General features: G+C 40.7%; 1 protein-coding gene across 1 annotated transcript; it reads right to left on the bottom strand.

Annotated features, from left to right (window-relative positions):
* Nucleotides 1–6555: 6555 nt before the first annotated feature.
* On the bottom strand, nucleotides 6556–12712 carry LOC124274056 (neural cell adhesion molecule 1-B-like). The gene is made up of 7 exons (XM_046709385.1): nucleotides 12569–12712; nucleotides 11804–12091; nucleotides 8428–8709; nucleotides 7738–8049; nucleotides 7470–7580; nucleotides 7213–7228; nucleotides 6556–7095 (listed from the first exon to the last, which is right to left on the bottom strand). Exons 1-7 carry the CDS (start codon nucleotides 12696–12698, stop codon nucleotides 6561–6563), a joined length of 1674 nt encoding a protein of 557 aa, XP_046565341.1. The 5' UTR covers nucleotides 12699–12712; the 3' UTR covers nucleotides 6556–6560.
* Nucleotides 12713–23687: the final 10975 nt, after the last annotated feature.

Below are 23687 nucleotides of genomic sequence, written 5' to 3'. Positions count from 1 at the left end.
TGTCTTCATCCTGCATGATGTGAACACTTCAAGACACGGTACTCATCCCCTACCTCAGTAAGTCAGTTTACACATGAGACGTTACAAACGTAAGGTTTGTGAGTGAGTAAGTTTAGTTTTACGCCGCGTTTAGCAATATCCCAGCAATAACTGGTATGTGGACACCAGAAATGGGCTTCACACATTATACCCATGTGGGGTACTAACTCCGTGGTGTAGTGGATAGAGCGTCCATCCGGAGAACGGAAGGTTGCGGGTTCGGTCCCCGCCGCGTCATACCAAAATGTGGTACTTGTTGGTCCCTGCCTGGCGCTCTGCCTAAATGGGTACAACAAAGCTCGGAGTCAGTATAATGTGTCTGAGTGGGGTATTCATGCTTAACTACGGCATGGTATCTCAGTGAGCTAGTCCTATAAGACCAGCTTCAGTCTGGGCTAGTACCAGCAGGCACACATACACACCCATGCACGTCGTCATATGAGCGAAATATTCTCAAGCACGACGTTAAACCCCATTTCACCTCCCTCACCCATGTGGGGAATCGAACCCGGGCCTTCGGCGTGATGAACGAACACGTTAACCACTCACGTAAGTTGAGGCAAAAAGGGGAATAACATCGTGTTCAAGACTGTGTACTGTGGCTGTCTACTGAAAGGTTACTTTTATCTCCTTAGAAGATGCATTCTTCTTCGTAGTTGAAATTATTGTCCTCATTGTACGTATGTTCCAACACTTTCAAAGTGAAAATTAAGCTTACCGGATTTTATGTCGTAGTATTTTTGTTCTTTTAAAATTTCGGCTACACTTTTCCTACAATCGCCAGCGGCTGAAGGGATGGTGTAAATCCAACTAGGATCCATGCAGGTAGCAAAGGGACTGTAAGTACCCATGGACACTAGTATGGTGATCCACCTTCAGTTGTTGGCGATCTATAGCCAGTTTTTATATTGTATCGTCCTCTATAGTTAAAGTATTTTAGACTTAATTACTAGTTTTAAATATATCTATCTGTGATAGTCTAGTTGGTTTTACCGTCCTTTGTCGACAGATATTTTAAAATGATTACCTTGTTTTCATCGCTATATGGCTGTAATACTGCCGATGCGAAGTACAATTTTAACTCACTCACTCACTTTTCGTAGTTAAGGCTTCCATCTACAGAGAGGCTAGTTTCATTTACGTAGTTGATACTTTCATCTTCATGGATGATACCTTCTTCTAGTGAGAGGATATTTTCATCTACATAGAAGATACCTTCATCGATTATATGTAGGGGATACTTTCATCTTCGTACAGGGGACTTTCATCTCAATATATGATTTTATAATCGTGCCTGTCTTTTCTGAGACCGTTAGTATATGCCGTGAAGTTACAATCCAAGTTGTATATAATGTAAACTTGAAACGAACGTTCATCGAAGTTTGAAGTCAAACACATCGAGCAATAGATGATACCTTTTCCGACATAGATACTGGTATCATATACGTAAATTGTAGTTTCATCGGCGTAGAGGTAAAGTATCTATAACGTAGATGAAAGTATCTTTAACATAGATGAAAGTATCGTCTACGTATTCATATGATCTACGAAGAATACGCTTCCATAAAGTATGATATTTTAACAGTATAGATTGAAACACAATTTCCGCGACAAGGAAAACAAAGAAACAAACACATTTATGAAACAAACCTTTGACAAATATTAGACGCAATTCAACAAGGAATTTTTTCAGAGTGGGAATATATACTCAGCAGCAAAAAATACGTCAGTACGAATTCAAAATTAGATAGGCACTGTAATCAAATCATTACAGAAATGGACATAAAAAGCGGATCAAAAACATTTTTTGTGTACAATATCTTGACACATCAATGCTTAACTCAGCACAATTCCAAGACATTACGTGAACGTGTGCAGTCCATTCAGACTCTTGACTTCAGTATCTAGTGTGACCATCACGAGCGGCAATAACTGCAGCACAGCGTCTATGTATGGAGTGCACCAATCGATTGATGAAGGCCATTGGCACCTTGAACCACACTCTGAGAAAGGCCTGGCGCAATATATCGGCTCTGTTCGGCCTTGGTATGACATTATTCAGTCTCCTCTAATCTTCACCCCAAAGATGTTCAACTGGGTTTAAATCAGGACTAAGGGCTGGCCCCTGCATACTGTTGACACTTTTCTGCTCTAGGAAGTCCCGTGTAGCTCTGGCAGTATGGGCCCGGGCATTATCATGCTGGAAAATGTTGTTCCGGTGACGTGCGAAATGTGGTATGACGTACGGTCTGAGAGCTTGGTCGATGTAGCGCACCGCTCCTCTCCCTGGACGTAGGTTCTGGAACACCACAGGACCAACTCTCTGGTTCAGGCCTATTCCATCCCATGCCATTCTGCTTGCACCTCCCAATGAGTCTCTTTCCATAACACATTGGTTTGAGCAACGCTGGCCACGTCGTCGCCATATTCTTGTTCTGCCATCTGCAGTTGATACGCAGTACCGACTCTCACCTGTGAACAGAACAGTTCTCCATTGCCTGTATCGCCAGTTTTGGTGTTGTAGGGCAAACTGTAGACCTTCACGCCGATGACGAGGGGTGAGGATAGGTCCACGGTAAGGTCTACGGAATTGGAGGTTAAGACGTCGGCGTACTGTATCAGTACTGATTGGTCTTCCGTGTGTTCCCACTGTCTGGCGTGCTGTTTCGGATGCCTGCATGAAGGGATTCTGTACATGCTGTCGCACAACATGTCGTCTTGTGGTCACATTTGGTCTGCCAGTACGGGGGCGATCATTTGTGGTGTTGGTGGCCCTGAAACGTTGCTGCCGCCTGTAGATGGTCGGAACGTTGACCTGGAAGTGATTGGCAACGGCTTGTGCAGTGTGGCCAGCTTCAAGTCTTCCTAGCGCCTAGTTCCTCTTAGCTGTCGTGAGAAGGGGCATGCTGCTGACGTTGTAATCGGAATGTTTCTACCAGGTTTTTTGGGGTGCATTTTATAGGGCTGGTCCTTGTGAACAGCACATGCAGCATGAGTTGCATGAAAAACATGGAGAACACCGTACCATCTCAGAGATCAGGTTCATTTCCTGGGTTCCATTCTGAGTTTGGGAAGGAATGTCTTTGCTCATGTAAAGTTGGAAATGTTGTCAAAAATATACAATCAAAACATTAAATGAGTTTACAGTTATCTGTTTCTGCGAAGGAAAATTCCAAACTGACGTTTCTTTTGCTGCTTAGTATAGATTGAAGGGTACGGTTTAATGTCGGAAAATGTGTGGTGTTGTTTTCCTACCCTACGATCAGGAAATACTCCAAGAAATACCAGTGCAGATATGACAGTTATCCTATAACATGGGCCGGTCAATTGTGGGTTTGTTTGAACCCTAAAGCTCAACATGTACCATGTTATGTTCCACCAAGGTGCCACTTTCTGTGAAATGGATTCGCCCCCTTGTAAGTGGAGCGTATGAAGAGAGTCGTGAAGATCCGGGTTAGTATTTGTCTTCAGCTACCCATGCTTGTCGTAAGAGGTGACTAACGGGATCGGGTGGTCAGGCTCTCTGACTTGGTTGACACAAATCATTGAATTTGCTCATACAGTTGATCACAGGATTGTCCAGTCCAGACTCGATTATTTAGAGACCGCCGTCATATAGCTGTGACATTGCCGAGTACGGCGTTAAACGACAACCAACCAATTACAAGTGAATATATAGTGCTGATGCAATTATGATCGTGATTAGGGAATGTTGGAATCAAACCCAGCAAATCGTTGCAGCTACATTACGTCACTCAATCGTGTTCAAAGTTAGATTGAATCCTATGGAACTGACACATAGCTCAAATAGAAGGAACCAAATTTGTCAAAATAAAGGAATAAAATAAATCCCAGATAAAATAGAAAGAAAAAATAATAATGACAATAATACAAAAATAAAAATAAAAATAAAATAAAAATGCTGACATGAAATCAGCACCACACCGGAACAAGAACCCAAATGTGGAATACTGAAATGTGTGGTGATGCTGTCAATGTAAGGCAACACTGAAACTGAGGCAACTGTAATATCTTTTTAAACTTTAAACTTTCAGAAGGTATTTTTAATCATGGGCGATTGCACTCATCTTCTGTTAGAAGACTCGTTAAATTGGGAAACATCTTTCAGTGTGTGATGTAGATTTGTTTCTAATATAGGATCGAGTCCGGTGACCAGGGTTAAATATTGTTAAAACCTTGTTTCGGTTTTCTTGCATTTCATTCAGTATTGATTCATGACCACACACGTCGACAGTACAGCCACAGTTTCTGATTACTCCGAGGAGTTTGATGACATATGCTAGGGCAAACAAACATGTTTTAAGTTTTAATTAATGATCAATGCAACAGTTTGTTTAGCTCTTCATATCATGCACACACTTACAGGGACTCGCACGCAAGCATGTTCTCACGCACACACCAACATTTTACAGGAACCAGGATGTAAGCACAGACACCAGTATTTGTTTGAATATCAACATTCACTCACTCTCAAGAAACGTGTGAAGGGTTAATAATAAAGGATCCGATCCCACGCAAACACACATGTCTTGTTTTTGTGAAACTTCAGAATACAGCTTGTTCAATGGGAGTATCTTCCGGTTTCCTTGTTGTAACATGACTTATCGTTACAAATATGCCTCGGTTATTGAAACCACGACTCAACCTGCATAGCTACAGTGGGGGGTGAGAGTTTCACGCCTCTTTAGCAAATGTCCACCATTATCACGGCGGGGCCACATGTGGGGATTCGAACCCATGCGTGACCCGCTTAGCTATAGACAAACCTTCCTCCAGTCGGAATGTTTCTACAATGTATTGTGTCTCACAGGGGTGATCTTCTTATGAACATTGCATCATATTATTTAGAGACTGAAACAATGTAGGACAATGACTGAGTCATTTTAGATTGATTCCCTGTTGTAGGAATCCTTTAAGTTCACATCAATACACAGTTTGCATTTCTGGTGACAAGTAACGCCCCAAATCAAATTTCGTTGACACACAAACGCATGCTAGAAACCGTTTAAGGTATTTATTGAAATAAGCAGTTGAATACAAGCTGGAACAAAAGCTAATGTAATGGAAATGTAAACAGGAAATCATACTCATAATGATACAGATCGGTACATGAAGCGTTAAAAGTGTTATCCAGTCGTCTAAAGCGGAAACAGAATTTCTAGATCAAAGTAATTCTCCCACTGACTATTTAAGGCTTTGTGGCACTCGTATGTTGAAACTATCACGGAATATGTAATTAAAAATCTTGTCAAATAAATGTTATTATATGTAACAGTTATATGTACATATATCTATTAAGATTCGTAAAAAAAGATATTTTACACTAACTTAAGTCGTCGGCGTGTTTCTGACGAATAATGAGTAAGTGAAGGTTTCACTACATTGTTGTAATATTTTCCGAATTGAACTTATACTTCTTTCACAAACTCAGATTATCGAAAGCTTGCCCCCGAGTTCCATGCTGAACAGTTTGTCATTTGAGAGTCAGTGATACACACATAATGCTCTGGATCATGAATGCGGAATACCACGTTCCATGTAATTGAGAACAATTTGTATAATAGAAAGGAATATGTTAAGGCTATAAAAACCTGTCGAGAACTGACAGTAAAAACATCTCAAGAAATATATACAGTGTATTTGTTGCCAGTATTAGACTTTGAAAAGTCTATTGACAATTGACACAAAAACATCTCATAATATAGACAATATGTACAGTTTACTTACTACAGCTTTCGGGGTTTAGCAGCACATTTTTGTTAGGTTAAAACACATACATGAATAGCTGTTATTAATGCTGAACTATTTAATATTTGACGAAATGAAGAATCTGCAATATAACGAAAATAACACAAAGCGCTCAGTCTACAAGAAAAGACGGAGAGATAACTGTACACACTCTCCTCCCCTGATCTCTCTTAGTGCGTGTAACAAACAGTACAGTGCTAAAAGCTGGTGATACCACAAAAGCATCAATACAATCGGTATTTGGCACACAATGTGGGTACATTGTATACAGTTTTACATAAATCAACACAAACATATATAATATACTGACAGCATTACAGGTTAATATCAAAAGGATTAACATCCCTGGGCCTTATCGCAAAGCACTCATTACAGAAAGACTGATTGATACAGGTGTGTGTACCCATCTCATACATATTCACACGAAGCACTTGTAACACATGGCAGAGTACGTGTCATGCATCAACTCCATAAACATGCCGTAGGTTCATCGAAGTATTTGTGCAATGGATTTATCACGCAGTTTGATACAATTTGTGAGTGTTGTCCTTCGATAAATGCACACATATTTGAGTACTAATCATGCGCAATATCATCATCATTGTCCAACGCTGTGTAAGTATCTACAGGTTGGTGCGGCATCAGACTCGCATATCTGTTGGAAGGCAAATCAAGCGATTCACTTTCAGCAAAATCATCTCTTCCTTCCACCAAGGGATCATCTTCTTCTGCCTCAATTGCTGACATCCCACCTATTCTATTCCTGAATACATTCCACCGGCAGCGGGTAATTTATCAGTGCCTGTTTCATTAGGTTCTTGAGTCATGAAGCTTGTTTCTGCAAACTCATTTATAATCGCTGGTGCCATATTTCCAGATTCTCTTCCTTCAGCCGACCAATCACCAACAACAATCCTGGGTTCTGAATGAACATGGGAGCCAGGTAATGTCATGATCATCTCATCCGTAATGTCTTCCTTAATATCCATGTCAGGCTGCTGCATTTCAGCTGTCCTGCCTTGCTCTGTTAGGTGTTCTTCTCTGTTGGTAGCATCTAGGGGTCTCATCTCTTCATATTCATCATCCTCACATTCCATCTGCTGCCTCTCCCGCCTGTGTCTTGCACCGCATGCAGGTGGAATGTTGTTATCATCCGGGACATCAACAACAGGTTGCACAATGTTGCCTGCTCCACGACCAGATAAATCAGCATCGTCGATTTCAGCATACTCTCGATCATCGATATGTTCTGGCATGTTCTGCATGGGTGTCATGTACGATCTAAACCTGTGGATTATACTGGGGTTACCAAAACGCTCTGTAATGCATGCATATACACGATCACACGGTAATATATATAAATGACATGTTCCAACAATAGAAGAATAAAGAGATACTACTTGCCTTAGGTGCCAGTAGTCTGAAAAATGATAACGATAATAAATTTAGTGTTATACTCAAGATTCTCGAAGATACTTGAAACGCGAAATGAAGGTTAGAGGTATGTACTCGATATTCTGAAAACGATATCTATATTGATTACTTGATAAATGTTAGACCCCTTAAATGTAATTTACATGTTCAGATTCCCGTTGTGAAATATCACAAGTATAATGTCTCAAAAATGGTGTAAATTATTTGTTGAACGGCATGTATCTTACCTCGTATCTGGTTGAATCGTGACAGGATGACACCAGCAATGATGGCCAGGACTATAGCGATCGCGGCCACTGAACAACCAACAACAAGATGTAGACTCCTTCCTGGAATATCTGCAAGTGCACCAACATAGTTGTTACAGGTTTAATACTATTACTGTGTTCATTTCACTTGACTATGCAACATCAAAGTTTTCAGTTTGTATGTTTCAGAGATCCATTAACATTCATTCTACTTTACAAGATGATATATGATGTCAACTTTTCGTACCTGTTTTTTTGGAGGCAGAAATATTGAAATCAGTTGAAGAGTGATTATATTCCACACTGAATTTGTATACCCCAAAGTCTGCGTCGGTGATATTATGTATAATGAATGAATATTCAAATACATTGTGTGGTATATTCTTGGTTGCCAGGTCATACTTCTTTATGTTGGTAATATCTCTAAGATTGCCTGACTGTGTGAAGCCCAGTTTTGGTTTCGATGGTCCAGGGTATGAACACAGCGTAATGCTGATAACCATCGAATGAGTCTTTCCAATGATCACAGAAGCATGTGATGCTTGTTCACGTGGCATTCCTGAAAGGAGATGTGCACATTTAGATAATCATCCATGGCACCAATAATGTCTTCCACACACTATCCCATTGTGCCAAATTGAACACTGGGCCTCAGTGTGACAAGCGTTTATCTATCAGACCCCATGTAGTGACGAATAACGAAAAGTCGGCAAACGCAGGCGTATGAGTGACTAACCTTTCAGTTCCTTCTACGAAACGATAGCAATCTGATGAACCGAATAACCCAAAAGTATGCATTTGAATCTATCCGACATCTGTATATCTAATGGTGAATATAGAAAAGGGCAGAAATAGAAGCGTTTGAGTGTGTATGTACTTTTGTTTACTCTGTTGAAATGAATTACCATGACACGGTGGTTTTAAAATCGAGACAAACCTTTCAAGACAACTGTATGTTGTTCATCTTCTGATGTACCGGCAACATTCGTGGCTCTACAAGAATACACCCCGAGCTGAGAACACTTCCGTACAACCATAACATGTTCATACACATTTTGTTGTGTCCTGGACATATCCACTGAGACCAAAGTACTTTCCTGAATAAGAGACACAGCTGCGAATGGAGGACCCTCAACCATACACCTGAAGACGACAACTTGATTTTCTTTTACAGTTTTGCATGTTGTTCCATTCACTGTCAGTTCTCCAACTTCAAGTTCTGGGGAAAATGCATTGTTATTAGGGAAATAACATCACAGAACATTCAGAACATTGTCGTGGATAAAAGTGAAAACATCATTTCTTTTCAGCGCAAATATTTTAATGCCATTTGATTTCCTGAAGTTGTAGTGTTTTTAGCGTACATGTCGTTAGGGCAATAAAACTCACATTACATTATGGCTTATAACAGATAGAAACAGGCCTTTCTATCTTTGCACTGCCATTTTAAAGCCAGCTGATTTGCTAAAACCGTACATTGTCTTTTGTTTGTACATGTACAACTGATATGTTTATTTCTAATTATGTATGACGCTACCACAGCTATAACACGAGGAACTATTTATCCCTGCTATTATGGTATCACTGACGTTATATAATACAGATACTTCAAGACATGACTTCAGTCCGTCACACCAAAGGTGTGAGCTCCAGTCTAAACAAGTATAAGACTTGCATCCCCCTCACCAACATAAATAACTCCATCTCTACATAAAATGGTTTACACTAGTGCACGAATGCAACATTAAAACAATAAGCACATGCAAGTGGAATACCATCAACACCGTTATTTCAAAAGAGGTCTTACATTGGTACTTCGACATTTCTAGCTGTAGAAACGTTTTATATACACATATACATAAAGAAGTGAAATGAGTTAACGTGTCTTATGGAGTCATAACCCTACAATCTTCTTACATTTGAAACCGAATAGGGATACACTTCATGACTACACTTTCTTACCACAATTACATGAAAATACATTCGACAAACAAAGTCAGCAACAAGTAGACCCACCTAGACCAAAGAAACATATTTTTGTTGCATAGGAATAGTGTTTGAATGTCAAAATGATAACATTCATGGAGTCTCGATGAGTCCGTGGAGTTAGTTCAGTGCCGATTTATCATGCTAGTTTGTGGTGTGAGGGGTTTGGTTTGTGTGTATGATTTTATGATTGCCTGTGTATGTGTATATGTCTGAGTGTGTATGTGTGTAGGGGTTTGTGTGTGTGTGTGTGTGTGTGTATGCGTGTTTGTACGTGTATGCATGTATGTAGAACAGAGTGTAATACGTGTGTTGCCAACTGATGGTATAGGGGAGGTAACAAGTATCCAATGTTACTACTGAAGCTCTCATAAAATATAAGTACAAGGCTACAAAGGTAGAAGCTATCATATCTTACAAGAATTAATGACAGGTAGTAAATTATGACTGAATGACTGAGTTTGGTTTTACGCCGCTTTTAGCAATATTCCAGCAACATCACGGCGGACGACACCGGAAATCGGCTTCGCACATTGTACCATGTGGGAATTCGAACCCGGGGCCTTTGGCGTGACGAGCCAACGCTTTAACCATTAGGCTAGCCCACCATGAGAAAAACTATGAGGACTTGTAAACCTGACTATAAGCGTTATCACACACAAAAAACTCTGTACCAGCAACCTTAAAGATTAAACCATGAGATCCGTTGGTGAATCTCGTCTCACACAAACACATGTTGTTTCTGAGAAAATGTATGATTGTCAAGTCGGAGTCCCTCTGGTCTTGTTGCCAATGGCATACATACTCCTTCACTCATCTCGTCCGCGAAAACCGCCTCTGCCTCGATGAAAGCCTCTGCTACGCTGAGGAGGGTACACAGTAGACATCGCTGCCGCGCTTCAAAGGTTCTTTAAAACTCTGACGTGTTACGTTGAAGTGACCTGAAGAATCTCGAAAAAGTCGGGTCGAACTGACCTTGAACTGCGAGCGCTGAAAACTCGTCTTGTAGATAAGCTATCTCTACTCGAAGGATGACTAAAATCTGGTCGTGACGACTACCACAGTCCGAATGACTACATTGTAGTAATAAAGACATAACGTGCATTGGTATTGCAATCTACTTCCCTAACGACTGCCATTTACCAGTAATTCTGGGGTTAGTTTTACACTAGAAACCGTGTCCCTAATACTCCAGTATTCACCTTTAATATCTCCGTCCCCAGTTGCGACTTGGGTCTGGTCTGATCTTTTGAGCGCCGGTTAAATTGGGACGTCAACGGTTCTTGGTCACCGCCCTCGCTCCCAGGCGATAAGACTCGCTCTCAAGTGCAGCAACTAGTTCTCTTAGCTCTTCACAGTCGTCAGACACTTTTTGTACAAGGGACATAATCTTGTCAAGTTTGGGATTCTCAGTTTATTCTGATTTTTGCAATGACATATTGCCGCAACAAAATGGCGACCGTCCTGCCTACTGCGTGAACAGAGCAAGAATGATTACGTGTAACACGTTGCTGCTTCACATGACAACTATCAGTTTCTGTCTATGTCGAAACAGGGAATGGTGTCGAATGCAGTTTTTGTCACAAACACTTTAACTTTGGAAATATCTTCTACATGTATCCTGTAATATAGTTATGAGAATGTAGGACATGTTGAGCAGTAACAAGGGATGTATTCACCATGCATCATGCTTACAATCCTGATTGTAAATCCACTTCATAGCTGGACAATGTGACTCAAGATCATACCAACGGGGTGTAGATGTTTATTTATAACACAATGTGACATTACGGTTAAACAAAATGCCATTATCAGAACATGGTAGCTAACAAGGATTATGTGCTGTTCACATTATTTAAATTGCACGTGGGAATTATAAATAACGACTTAAGTAGTGTAGCCCTCATGCATCTTAATCAGAGATGCATTTTTCCATTTCAGAATTAAGCTCTTTCCAATGAACTTTATATCAAGCATAGTTACTTGTTCCCATAAGTATATTGTAAACAAGGCTCATATGACTTTTTGCACTTTAATTCAACTACCTGATAACAACGTACGTGTATACCTGTCTACTTGCACGGGGTTGCCTCAGGTCAAGATATTTGTATCGTCTCTGGCAAAATATTCTTTGAGACAGTTCATATTGAACTGAATTGCCCTTTCACTGAATTATTTTGAATAGCATTGCCACCACGATATAACTGAACACAATATATTTGTCATTGAAGGTCTGCATGTTGATGAAGACATGATGGAACATTTGTGATATCAGCTCCAAACCAGCTCTATGATTCACCTGCCTAGTTCTTGCATTCAGCACTTACTTGCTAGCATTTGGAGATCGACTGTATCACTCCAGTTGGATGCAAGACCTTCCTCTGTACATTGACATGAGTAGTTGCCCAGGTCCTCTTTCTTCACATCAATCAAAGCCAGGGTTTGTCCTGAAGCGTGGAACCTCCCACCAACTTCAACATCTTGTCCGTTTCTCTTCCACGTGTATATCATTCTAAGATCATGGTCCACAGGTACAATTGACGACTTGGTTTTGCATGTCAAAACGATGTTGGTAGTGCTGACAACGACGCTGATGTATGGGTGAGCGTGTTTTCCTTAATAACACATAAAATCAAATTAAATTGCTCAATACGAACAAAACGTCAAATAAATAGCGTGTCCTGACTATCCTCAGAAAGACATTCAGTTTAGTGTTAAAGGAAAATAGCTGGAAAGGTTGTATAAACGGACCTCTGAAAGGAAGTAATGACACCAGGTGTTCACAAAGAAGTGTAAGCATGTCCTGCCCTACCGCTAGCAGCCGCCATCCATAAGATATGCCTAAACTGGAACTATGTTTGCTTGACATCAATACTATAGCCATGACACGGCAGCCTGTAAAGCAGACAATCAAGTGAATGATGGACAGGAATGTCCTGTCGGACAACCTCGAATAACGACTGCTGTACAGAAGCACACAGATTATCAACAAGACCTCCGATACTATATTACTGGGATGACACTGAAACTGTCAACATGTTATATCACAGAAATATACGTCAATGGTGATGTTTTTGAACTAGTGTACCTACGTTGTACATACAACATGTGCTGACAATTGGGAATGGGGTCATCACGCCATGTGGAACAGTGGTATCTTCCCGCATCCTCTGATGTTGCATTGTGAAGCGAGAACTGGAGGATGACTGCTTGAGCTGACATTGTTATCTTCGTTATATTGACTCATCTTTTCCCCAAGTTTTCTTCTAACAAAAGTTAGATAATAGACATGTTATACCAACAACTGATTTTCTACAATATATTGTTGTACTGTGCCGCCATTTTGACTGTATGTAATAATTGATGTGTGTGATATGTACTCTTATACCACCATTGGTGGTCTATTGAGAATAAAAGTAAAGTAAAGGCTACAGCTGGAAGTGGTCGCATAGGTTTTGAAAAGCAGATTGGTGACACATGTATCCAATTGACCTTTCGTAACAGTTTCGTTTCCAGAGGAGAATTGAAACTTGTTCAATATATCGAACTATCTACCTGTATCATCTTATTGATAACTTTAGCAACTCATGTCAAAACGATTCAAATCTAATGAGAGCAGTAGGTGACATTCACTGGGATGCAGACAAATAAACCCTCCTACACATCTACAAAACATTTATCATGTTCACACTGCAGTGCGTCGCTCCCGTCCTTCTCTATCCCCAACTAAACTCCTTGCAATATATAAAAAAGCCATAGGTGCAAAGACTAGTACCTACTACCTAGTAGTTACTAGAAAAAAACAAATTACTCAGTAACTACCAGACTGGGTCTGAAAACAAAACATCAGAACACCAAACAAAAAGGCACTCTTAAATTCAGAATAAACCCATTAAAACATCCCTATCCAACCACACATTACAGTGTATGCTCGATTATCCAGACTAACTCACAATGTCAAGGCCACACACCGCATTTTTCACAATCAAAACATAAACACCGTACGCTGCCTCCCCCAGCCCTACTTTTTAACATTTAACCCCTTTTCATCTATTTAGTAGACTCCTTATTAGCTTATCAGCAACAGTTTAACTGTTCTGCTTAATAAGTGACAATATACTTTACACCACTTACTTAGTTGAACTTATTACACAATCAACTTCCCAACCCTCTTACGTCCAACTTCTCAACTCCCCATTTAAACTAAATCATTTTCAATATACAGCTGTTTTATGATATAGTGCTTTATTCCCCAAGTAATAATTTTATTACGTTTTTGTTGAACACACCTACCACGTCGGTCGATGAATTGTGGCACTGTCGATAGTTGGGATACGTATACATATAAGTATGTACACAAGCCATTCTTGTAGAAATATGAGAGACTATGGCACATACATTTAGAACAATATCTTTTTCACATAATAGTAGAAATATATATGTGTGAAATATGCACACATAAAAAGACCAGGTGAAAGGCACAGGGTGTATAAAATTCCATCACTGATACAATAAGGCCCGACGAGAAGTTGGTTTGGTTGGTCTGTTGTTTAACACCGCACTAGGCAATATTACAGCTATATGGCTGCGGTCTGTAAATAATCGAGTCTGGACCAGACAATACAGTGATCAACATCATGAGCATCGATCTACGCAGTTGGGTTACGATGACATTGTCAACCAAGTCAGCGAGCCTGACCACCCGATCCCGTTAGTCACCTTTTACAACAAGCATGAGTTGCTAAAGACCAATCTCACCCGGATCTTCACGGGTAACATGGGCAGTAGACAAATGTGTAGCTAAGCCCAGTGGAAAACTTGGCTCATAAAAGAGGATTCATAAAACATGAAAAACCTAAAGGTATTTAAGAGAATTTATGGATGTCAAGTTCTGTATTTGTGGAACACGATGTTACGGAGTATATTCTTATCCTTCATCGGGTGAATGAAGAGACTAGAAACTAGGAAACAGAAAACTAAAGACACAACTGTGATAAGATAACAAGGTATGCCAGTACTTAATTTTAGCGCTAAATTGGTAGGGTGGATGTGCAAATGGGAGCCAGGGATTGTTAATCCCCGCATGAATGTTGAGATAACAATGGTGGCATTTAACAAGGGAAATGACAATAAAGAAATGTAAACCGGGAATTTATCCAGGCCAAATTAGTGATGTAACAATAATGATTGTTATCCTTTTTACAGACTTTTTAAAAGCACTCATTTATTTCAACGAAAACACACTCAGTTTCTGGAGTTGTTGTTGGGTTATTGTTTGGACAAGTTAAAGGATTAATTAGAAAAATGCCACAGAATTTGAAAGCATACATGTTCATTTTGTTTCTATAAGACTAAAACAAATGGCGATAAAGCCTTCTGTTGGATTAAATCATACGCAGACAAGACGTCATGTGCAGACAGGGCAAGATTATGTGAAATATCGCTTTCGCGCTCTATCACTTTCTCACTTTCTCGCTATATCGCTTTCTCACTTTCTCGTGTTATCGCTCTCTCGCTCTATCACTTTTTCCCCTTCTTATTTTGCTTTCTTGCTCTATCGCTTTCTCGCCTTCTTATATTGCTCTCTCGCATTCTTTCTCGCGCAATGATATCGCTTTCTCGTCTCGTGCTATCGATTTCTCATCTCGCGTTATCGCTTTCTCGTCTTTTGCTATCGCTTTCTTGTCTTGTGTTATCGTGTTGCGTTATCGCTTTCTCGTCTCGCGTTATCACTTTCTCGTCTCGTGATAGCGCTTTCTCACTTTCTCGCCTCCGAAGTCGAGAAAGCGATGGCCCTAACCAGTTACCGTAAGTAAAGGAGGACACAGTTTATCGCTTTCTCAGCGTCATGCGTTTTCGGATACGAAACTAATCAGCATACCTCCAGTCTGTATCTAGAGTTATGTCCCTTCGAATCTCGAACTACTGATCGATCATTGATATCAGTCATATCATGATAAGGCAGTTTCGACGTCAGTCTGGAAAGAATACTAATTGTGCAAGGGCTAAATGCCCTGGAATCACGTGAAAACACATTGCCATATTTTGGTGACAATATTCTTCGTCTAACCCAAGTTTGTACTTTGTTGGCTCACAAAAGTATCACTGGAAAATGATCACGAGAGAACCACAAACTGGTGAAATCGAAACAATATGTTGTTTAGGTGTGGTAAGATCTTTGTAGTTCCTTACGGGACAGTAAAAAGCAAAAGTATAACATATTATATGCTTACTTAGTTGTCTTTATGACCCTACTCTGGAAACTACCGTGGCACAGTGTCTGTGAATCAGACATATAGCAATTCCGGCATGCAGTGATGTCATTCTTATATTACATGCGTTACTTCTTTGACAGTTGCACGATAGATGCTCATAACATAATTCATCTATGTATTACCAGTAGAACTATTAACATTCTGATTCCCTCAACTCACAAGCGTCTGACCACATCCCGGAACCTCAGCAGCTGTAGTGAGAGACTCAATGCCAATTAGTAAAGTACAGATTCTAGTACTTTTGTTGGTTTGAGCCCCATCCGGGATTCAAACCCACACCCTCAGAGTCAGGCTCCTAATCGCCAGCACACAAAGTCAGCCGCCTAACCCGATCAGCCACCGCAACTTCCACAAAAATGGAAGTCACATAACTGGTAGTTTAGACTGCGGACTTTGTGTACCCCTCTGATAAATGTAAACTGGCACAGCTCCCACGATCGTAAGCTATGATTACACCATGCCATTTAGAAAGTGGTCAAATATAACGTATGTTACATTTGGGATTACACTTTCTTAGTGAAGTACAGATTCTAGTACTTTTGTTGGGTTGAGTCCCATCCAGCATTCGAACACAGACACCTAATCGCCAGCACACAAAGTCAGGCGCCTAACCAGCTCAGCACCTAACTTTTGACTGTGATTCTATATTTGGAGCGACTCATTGACGTAACAACACACATACACACAAACACACGCGCGCATCCATGTACACACAGCCTCTCACACACTAAGACAATCGCTGAAAACAAACCATAAACACACAAGATACCGTTAAACACTTGATACCTCTCCTTGCACCAAGCCAAGAATTGAAATTCGCAATCAAAAGTTGTCCGTCTTCCATTTTTGTTGAAGCCGCAGTGGCTGAGCGGGTTAGTCGTCTGATCTCGTGTGCTGGCGATTAGGTGCCTGACTCTGAGGATGTGGGTTCGAATCCCGGATGGGACTCAACCCAACAAAAGTACTAGAATATCTAACAAAGTGTAACCCTAAATATAAAATATGCTACATTTGACCACTTTCTAAATGGCATTGTGCATTCCTGACTTAAGTCAGATAATGTTAACGATTGTGATATATAACACTCTGAGCTATTTCATTTCACCCCGTTTAAACATTTTGCTGTTTATCCCAGGGAAGAAATTATGATACGCGCTTTCTGGTCATACGCATGGTGACAACATAGTCCGAGCTCACTAGAGGTTAATCTAGGACGCATAACCATAGGCCCATCCACGCTATTACGTACACTATGTTACATTACAAAGCTTGGCATATGTACATTGAAAGACTGGGGCATTGTTGAAACCGGTTATTTCAAATGTGCACGTTTTTAGAATGCGATAACATATTGCATGGCACGTTGCCATATTGAGTAAAAATATTCTACGCAATATCATTCAAGTCTTTATCACCTCACATCAACTATAGTGATTGTTAATTTGAAATGTTCCTCTTATTGAAACTTACCTTGCGTACCTCCAGCTAGAATCAGCAGATGTATGAACCCAATCCAAGTACTCCACCTCCAGTGCCCCATACCGTCGTCTCTGTGAAATGAATAGCGTGGATGAGCCTTATAAAAGCCAAATTAACATATACAAAAAAGATCTTCAGAAACATTTCCGTCTCCAAATGAGTGTTTCAGACATTTGATTAGTCATGCTCCACACAGATTATGAAAACGAATAGATGGGGAATGTTCAAAAACCGTTTTTTATTTGGGATAACACTCTCTCAATGAAGTTCGCAATTCTAGTACTTTTTGTTAGGTTGAGTTCCATTCGAATTCACACTTGTCCGAGGGACCACTTTCTAATTGGCGTTGTTTATCCATAGCTTTCGGCCGAGCTAGTCGTGCCTATTTACACTTGTCAGTGGAGTACACTGAACGTGATGCAGACTACCAGTTGCCAGACCTCCTTTGTAGTGGAAGAACGATGGCAGAGTGGGCTAGATTGCTGACCTTGTGTGCTGAAGATTTGATGTGGGTGTGAGAGTGTGGGTTCGAATCCCGAATAGAATCCAAATTAACAGAAAGCATCAGCATTCTGTACTTTACCGAGGACGAGCAACCCAAAATACAACATATATTACATTTAATATATTGAGTATTCATAGTTGTAAACTGATCCAAACGTGAAGCGCTTACGCGATTTTTTTACTAGTTAACCTGCCGTGTACAATATAGGATTACCCATCTAATACACTATCGTCCTCAGTAAAACTACACAACAAGCAAATAGCTAAGTCAATAACAGTTCAGTCAGTGATGACGTCAGTTCGACAACTGGGCTTTGTCCTCCGCACCTATTGGGATCATCAATATTCTCTCCCCATAACATGTTCATGTATATTAACACTACCTCAGGTAGAAATGCGTTACAGTTTATCAAATGGACCTGAATCCTTCCCGTGAACACTAAGAAGCATGTAATGAATGGATCACCAAAACTCATCACTCACATGTTATATCCATCATTATAATGACATATCGTTAAACTAAAAAGCAACGCGGACATTGAATCTTGTGTCGAAACATAGCAGCTGCTAGCAACCTGCTCATAAAAACATTTGCTGAGCTGCGAAAACAAAATAGGGAAATTAATCCCACTAAGACTTCATAATGCATAAAAGTTCAAATCAGGCAACTGTCGTGTAAAATATCGACACATTTCACGAGTCAGGAGTTCTGCTGCTTTGAGTGCTATAGTCATGTAGCTACATATCACGTAATTGATATCAGAATAATACCAAAGCAAATCTATCAAAGGATAGATGTAAACACTTAGTCCTATTTTCTTATGTCAAAGTCTGCTGTGGCACACAACGCACCCCTAATTCGTATTTGAGTTTATATTTTACACATATATGGGAATGATCATGTCCTTGTTTGACTTTCACATAAGATCTTCAGACACTGTGGGCAATTGTTTTATTTTTATTTTTCGTTTAGTTTCCTTTTGAGTCAATGGAAGAAGCAAAACTGTTAATTACAATCAAACATATAAAACTGTAGATACAAAATGTTTACAGATTTATTGAAACATTAACGTGAAGTACTAGTAAACAGAACGACTGTGTATGTAGCTGTTGTTAATCAAAACAAGGTGGATTGAACACACGTCCAGTAAGAGGGAAACGTAAATAACACACAAAATCAGAAATAGCGCTACTCACAAAAACAAGGACGTAATATTTCAGAAACGGGAAGTACATTATTCAGAGTGGGAATACATATTGAGGCAGAGTAGTTCATGTACACGAAAACGCTACTTTGGTTGATTGAGTTGGGCAGGTCAGAGAGGAGAAACACATATTAAAATATCGATTAGGTTAAGATATAATACCAAGAGCTGTCCAATACATGGTTCCTACGTAACATTCGGGAAATACCCCAGGTTATGTATAGGCAGATGTGACCAGTTACTCTATAACATGTCCCAGTATACTGTGTGTTTGCTTACTGCCTAATACAGTAGTGCATGATCTCCGCGTGCATCGCGTCACACACCACACAGTCCCCTGTTCATTGGAAATGGATTCATCCGTTTGTGCACGGAGCACCTGCTGTACAAAAAGCGCGTACAAAGCTCTAGTATAAATAACTAACTTTTCCTTAAATGAGCAAATGACGAAACGTTACAAATTTTACACAAACATCATAACGATGCTGGTGACAATCAGCACTACTTTGTTTTCCAGGTGACAAAGAAATGTTTACCAATCTTGCCCTTGTATCCTATTTCCGAGCGTTTTGTCAGTAGACCCGTGAAGATTCGGGTTAGAAATTCGTCTTTAGCAACATATGCTCGTCGTAAGAAGCGAATACCGGGATCGGTCGGTCAGGCTTGCAGCCTTGGTTGACACATGTCTTCATATCCCAACTGCATAGATCGATGCTCATAATATCAATCACTTGATAGTGTGACCCAGACTAGATTATCTACCGTCATATACCAGTAATATTGCTGAGTTCGGCAATACAAACAAAGAAACAAACAAAGAAACAAACAAGCATTTGGTCAGTAATAACGAACCTCTGTTTGTGTATCCACCATTTTGTGCTGGAGAGAGTGGCAAATGTTTCTGGCCTAGGACACCCCGTCAGGTTAATGCGTGGGACGCAGTCTATGTACAAGGCAACCTACGAGTGTCGATATGGTGCCGACACACCAATGAGTGAGTGAGTGAGTGAGTGAGTGCGTGGATTAGGTTTTACGCCACTTTTGCAATATTCCAGTAATATCACGACGAGTGAACCAGAAATGGGCTTCACAAATTGTACCTATGTGGGGAATCGAACCCAGATCTTCGGCGGGACGAGCGAAGACTTTAACCACAAGGCTACCCCACCGCTCGACACACAAATGATGTTAATTGTAGAACGTCGAAATCGAACCAACTACTTAACAACTATACTAGGCACATAAAGAAACTGTGCATACAAAAATTTAAAATCTAAATTAAGCAAACCTGTGTAGACACATAAGGATGTAAACTCAGAGATTAGTGACATGTATCCAACATGCATGCACGTGCCACGTCCCGTGACGTCAGTGACGTCCTTGAGACGTGCAATACGTTGTTGCACGTGCATTCCGGGAAAGAGAAACAGTGCAAATGAATGCAACACAATACTGTCACTTTGGAAAGCTCAACCCCTGCCCTTGCGATCGTTCAAAAAATTAAACGGCTATTGAAACGCTTAGCATGCCAAGGATCACGTCTGCACAACGTCATGAGGCCATTGGGATGGTCCGTGGGGGAATGTCTCAACGACAAGTGGCTGCACATTTCCACTGCCACCGGAACACGATTTCTGCACTGGTGAGACGCTACCAGAACACAAATGACGTCATCGATCGGCCATGTTCTGGACGTCCACGTGTAACAACGCCAAGACAGGACGGAGGGATAAAGGTGACCCATCTGCGCCACAGGTTTCAGACTGCAGTGATGACTGCCCAAACCATCCCAGGACCTCGCCGTATCCACCCCAACACAGTTCGACAACGTTTACGTCATCACGGGATCAGACCACGATGTCCCGCCATACGGCCTATCCTGACACAACGTCATCGACAAGCTCGCCGAAAGTGGTGGCAAAATCATGTCTGCAGACCCTTGTTTTGGTTGAGAAATGTTGTTTTTACAGATGAGTCCAGGTTTAACATTTCCCATAGTGATGGACGTCAACGTGCCTATAGACGCGTGTGAGAACGTTATGCACAGGCCTGTGTCTTGGAGAGGAATCGCTTTGGTGGTGGTTCCGTGATGATTTTGGGTGGAATAACAGCACGCCAAAGAACTCCTTTCGTGATTGTTCACGACAACTTAACTGGTGTGGGCTACAGGGATCAGGTTCTTCGACCTGTGGCAATTCCTATTCTGCAACGTCATGGCCCTGGGTTAACATTCCAACAGGACAATGCCCGCCCTCATACGGCAAGGGTTGCTATGGATTTTTTGCAACACCACATCGTTGACTTACTGCCTTGGCCTGCAAATTCTCCGGATCTCTCCCCGATAGAGCATGTTTGGGACGTCTTTCTCATCCGCCAGATAACGTCCTTGACCTTGCAACAGAACTTGAGAGAATCTTGCGTGACATCCCACAAGCCTTCCTTGCACGTCTGATAGGCTCTATGCGTCGTCAATGCACTGCTGTCTCAATGCCGATGGTGGACATACCCGCTATTGAGCTTGTGATATGATCGTTTGACCCATGGTGACTTTTCAATTGCAATTCTCCCGACTAGTCATGGTCTCATGATCCCTCGATTAAAGTTTATATGTACCTTTGACATTGTTATCGTACTTATCAACTGGGAGAATATTTTGACAATGCACAGTTTCTTTATGTGGCTAGTATATGAACAAAGCCGTTTTAAATTTGAAAACCCAAACATAGCCTCTGTTACGCATGAACCTAACAACTACGGAACTGGCATTTGAACCAGACTCCCCGCATGAACTGACACGTCAAATAGAACAGAAACAAAAACACATGAAATCCGTCCCTCTGAAAGTGTTTCAGTATCGTCCATATTCACGCAGTTTTATTCAGATCTCACATGAGGTTAACAGTGCTGACATGAAATCAGGGGCCGTATTTATAAAAATTCTATTGATTCACTGTCACTTATTCGCTGCCACCGACCTGGACACACACACGTACACACACACACACACACACACACACGCACGCGCACACACAAACTCACCTTCATAGATATACACACATTCTCCTGAGCACACAAATATTAGCATGTGAACTAACACGTATGTATACTCGCACGTACAAACGCATGTTCACTCACACACACACACGCACACACGCACATGCATTCGTGCAGCGGCTGTTGCTATTGTCCATTGTTATCTTGATATTCATTTTTATAATATTGAAACCCGGTAGAGGGACTCTCAGCGCTATTATGTGTTCCATGTCCGTAATATTTTAATATTATATGTTAAATTCATCAAATCATACCTAGGTTTATTAACATTTGTCGTATATGCGAACTGCTTTCCTGTCTGTCAAGTGAGTATCATCAGTGTACACATCGTTTCAAGTCCTGGATCTGCATGTGAAGGGCGCCATGGTGTGACAGGAAACAGCTTGCTTTGCAACAAACAAGAACCAGAAACTCTCTCTGACCCGATGTGATTAAAATAACCTTGTTTTTGTTTCCTGGCATAAGAAAATGTCCCTCCCGATTTACAATTTCAGCTATACTACAAGTGCAACATGACTGTGGTTATGAATCACCCGGAAACAGTCATGATACCAGAAACATATGGGCGGATCCTGCCCTACTATTAGCACATAAGTGCATGCAAAGCCTAGTCGTGCACATGTCTTGCTTATCCAAACTCACAGGTTGCGGGCTACCTCGACTTGTATAACTCACAGCACCGAGGTTTAGTTTCTACACGCATTTCACGCTTGATTCATTAGAGTTTGTGGACATACGTTTATTCCAAAATAACTTCCTCAAAAGCCCGTCGTAACAAGCAAATGATTTTAACATTTTGTGAGAAAAGGCTACGTTAACAGGAAACAAACACACAGGAATAATGATTTTCACCCTCATCTGACCCATGTAAAATAGCGAAGCAAATACTTTATAGATGAGGAGAATACTTTCCTGTTTCCCTGTAGAAACAGGACATCATTACAGATTAAATACTCTGTCAGATACTGAAACCTGGACTCATTTCTATCTTTCTTCAGTCGAAATGTTTATACGGTGTATTCCGGTGGCGATTGTCTTCTCAATTATACTAGTTGAAAGTGACCGCTTGCACTTTGTCAACAGAATTAATGTTATATTACATAACAATCCGTTGTCTTGGTGACAAGAGTGTGGACGTTTCAACCGATACTTAGAGAGAACGCATTGTCTGCTTAAAGCTTAGACATCTTGTCAGCAATCTATTCGCCCCAATAACAACTAATCTGTTACCTATTACCGGTGAAATGTACATGCTTGGTGCTCAAGTCACAATATGAACCATTTTCTATGTAACACTCGTGTCGTTAAAAATACACTTCGCTGATATGCAGACGTATAAGCTTACATGCAGAGACAGAAGCTGATATAGAGTGATATTAGCCGATATGAGGACATATAAGCTGATATGAGGAGATATATGCTCATATGCAGTGATATTAGCTGATATGCAGTGACATAAGCTGACATACAGTGATATAAGCTGATATGCAGGGATATAAGCTGACATACAGTGATATAAGCTGACATACAGTGATATAAGCTGACATACAGTGAGATAAGCTGACATACAGTGATGTAAACTGACATACAGTGACATAAGCTGACATACAGTGATATAAGCTAACATAGAATGATATAAGCTGATATGCAGTAACTAAAGCTAACATACAGTGATATAAGCTGACATACAGTGA

This window comes from Haliotis rubra, unplaced genomic scaffold, assembly GCF_003918875.1.
Source record: "Haliotis rubra isolate DU_JTF1 unplaced genomic scaffold, ASM391887v1 Scf187, whole genome shotgun sequence".
Classification (NCBI taxonomy): Eukaryota; Metazoa; Mollusca; class Gastropoda; order Lepetellida; family Haliotidae; genus Haliotis; species Haliotis rubra.
This window is presented reverse-complemented; position numbering and strand designations above follow the sequence as displayed.

Excerpts from the sequence above, each read along its gene's own strand:
- LOC124274056 (XM_046709385.1), bottom strand. The coding sequence starts at position 12,698 with ATGTCAGCTCAAGCAGTCATCCTCCAGTTCTCGCTTCACAATGCAACA. Across the intron at positions 12,092-12,568 it reads GCACATGTTGTATGTACAAC|GAAAACACGCTCACCCATAC; the intron begins GTAGGTACACTA and ends TGTGTTATTAAG. Across the intron at positions 8,050-8,427 it reads ACATACAGTTGTCTTGAAAG|GAATGCCACGTGAACAAGCA; the intron begins GTTTGTCTCGAT and ends ATCTCCTTTCAG.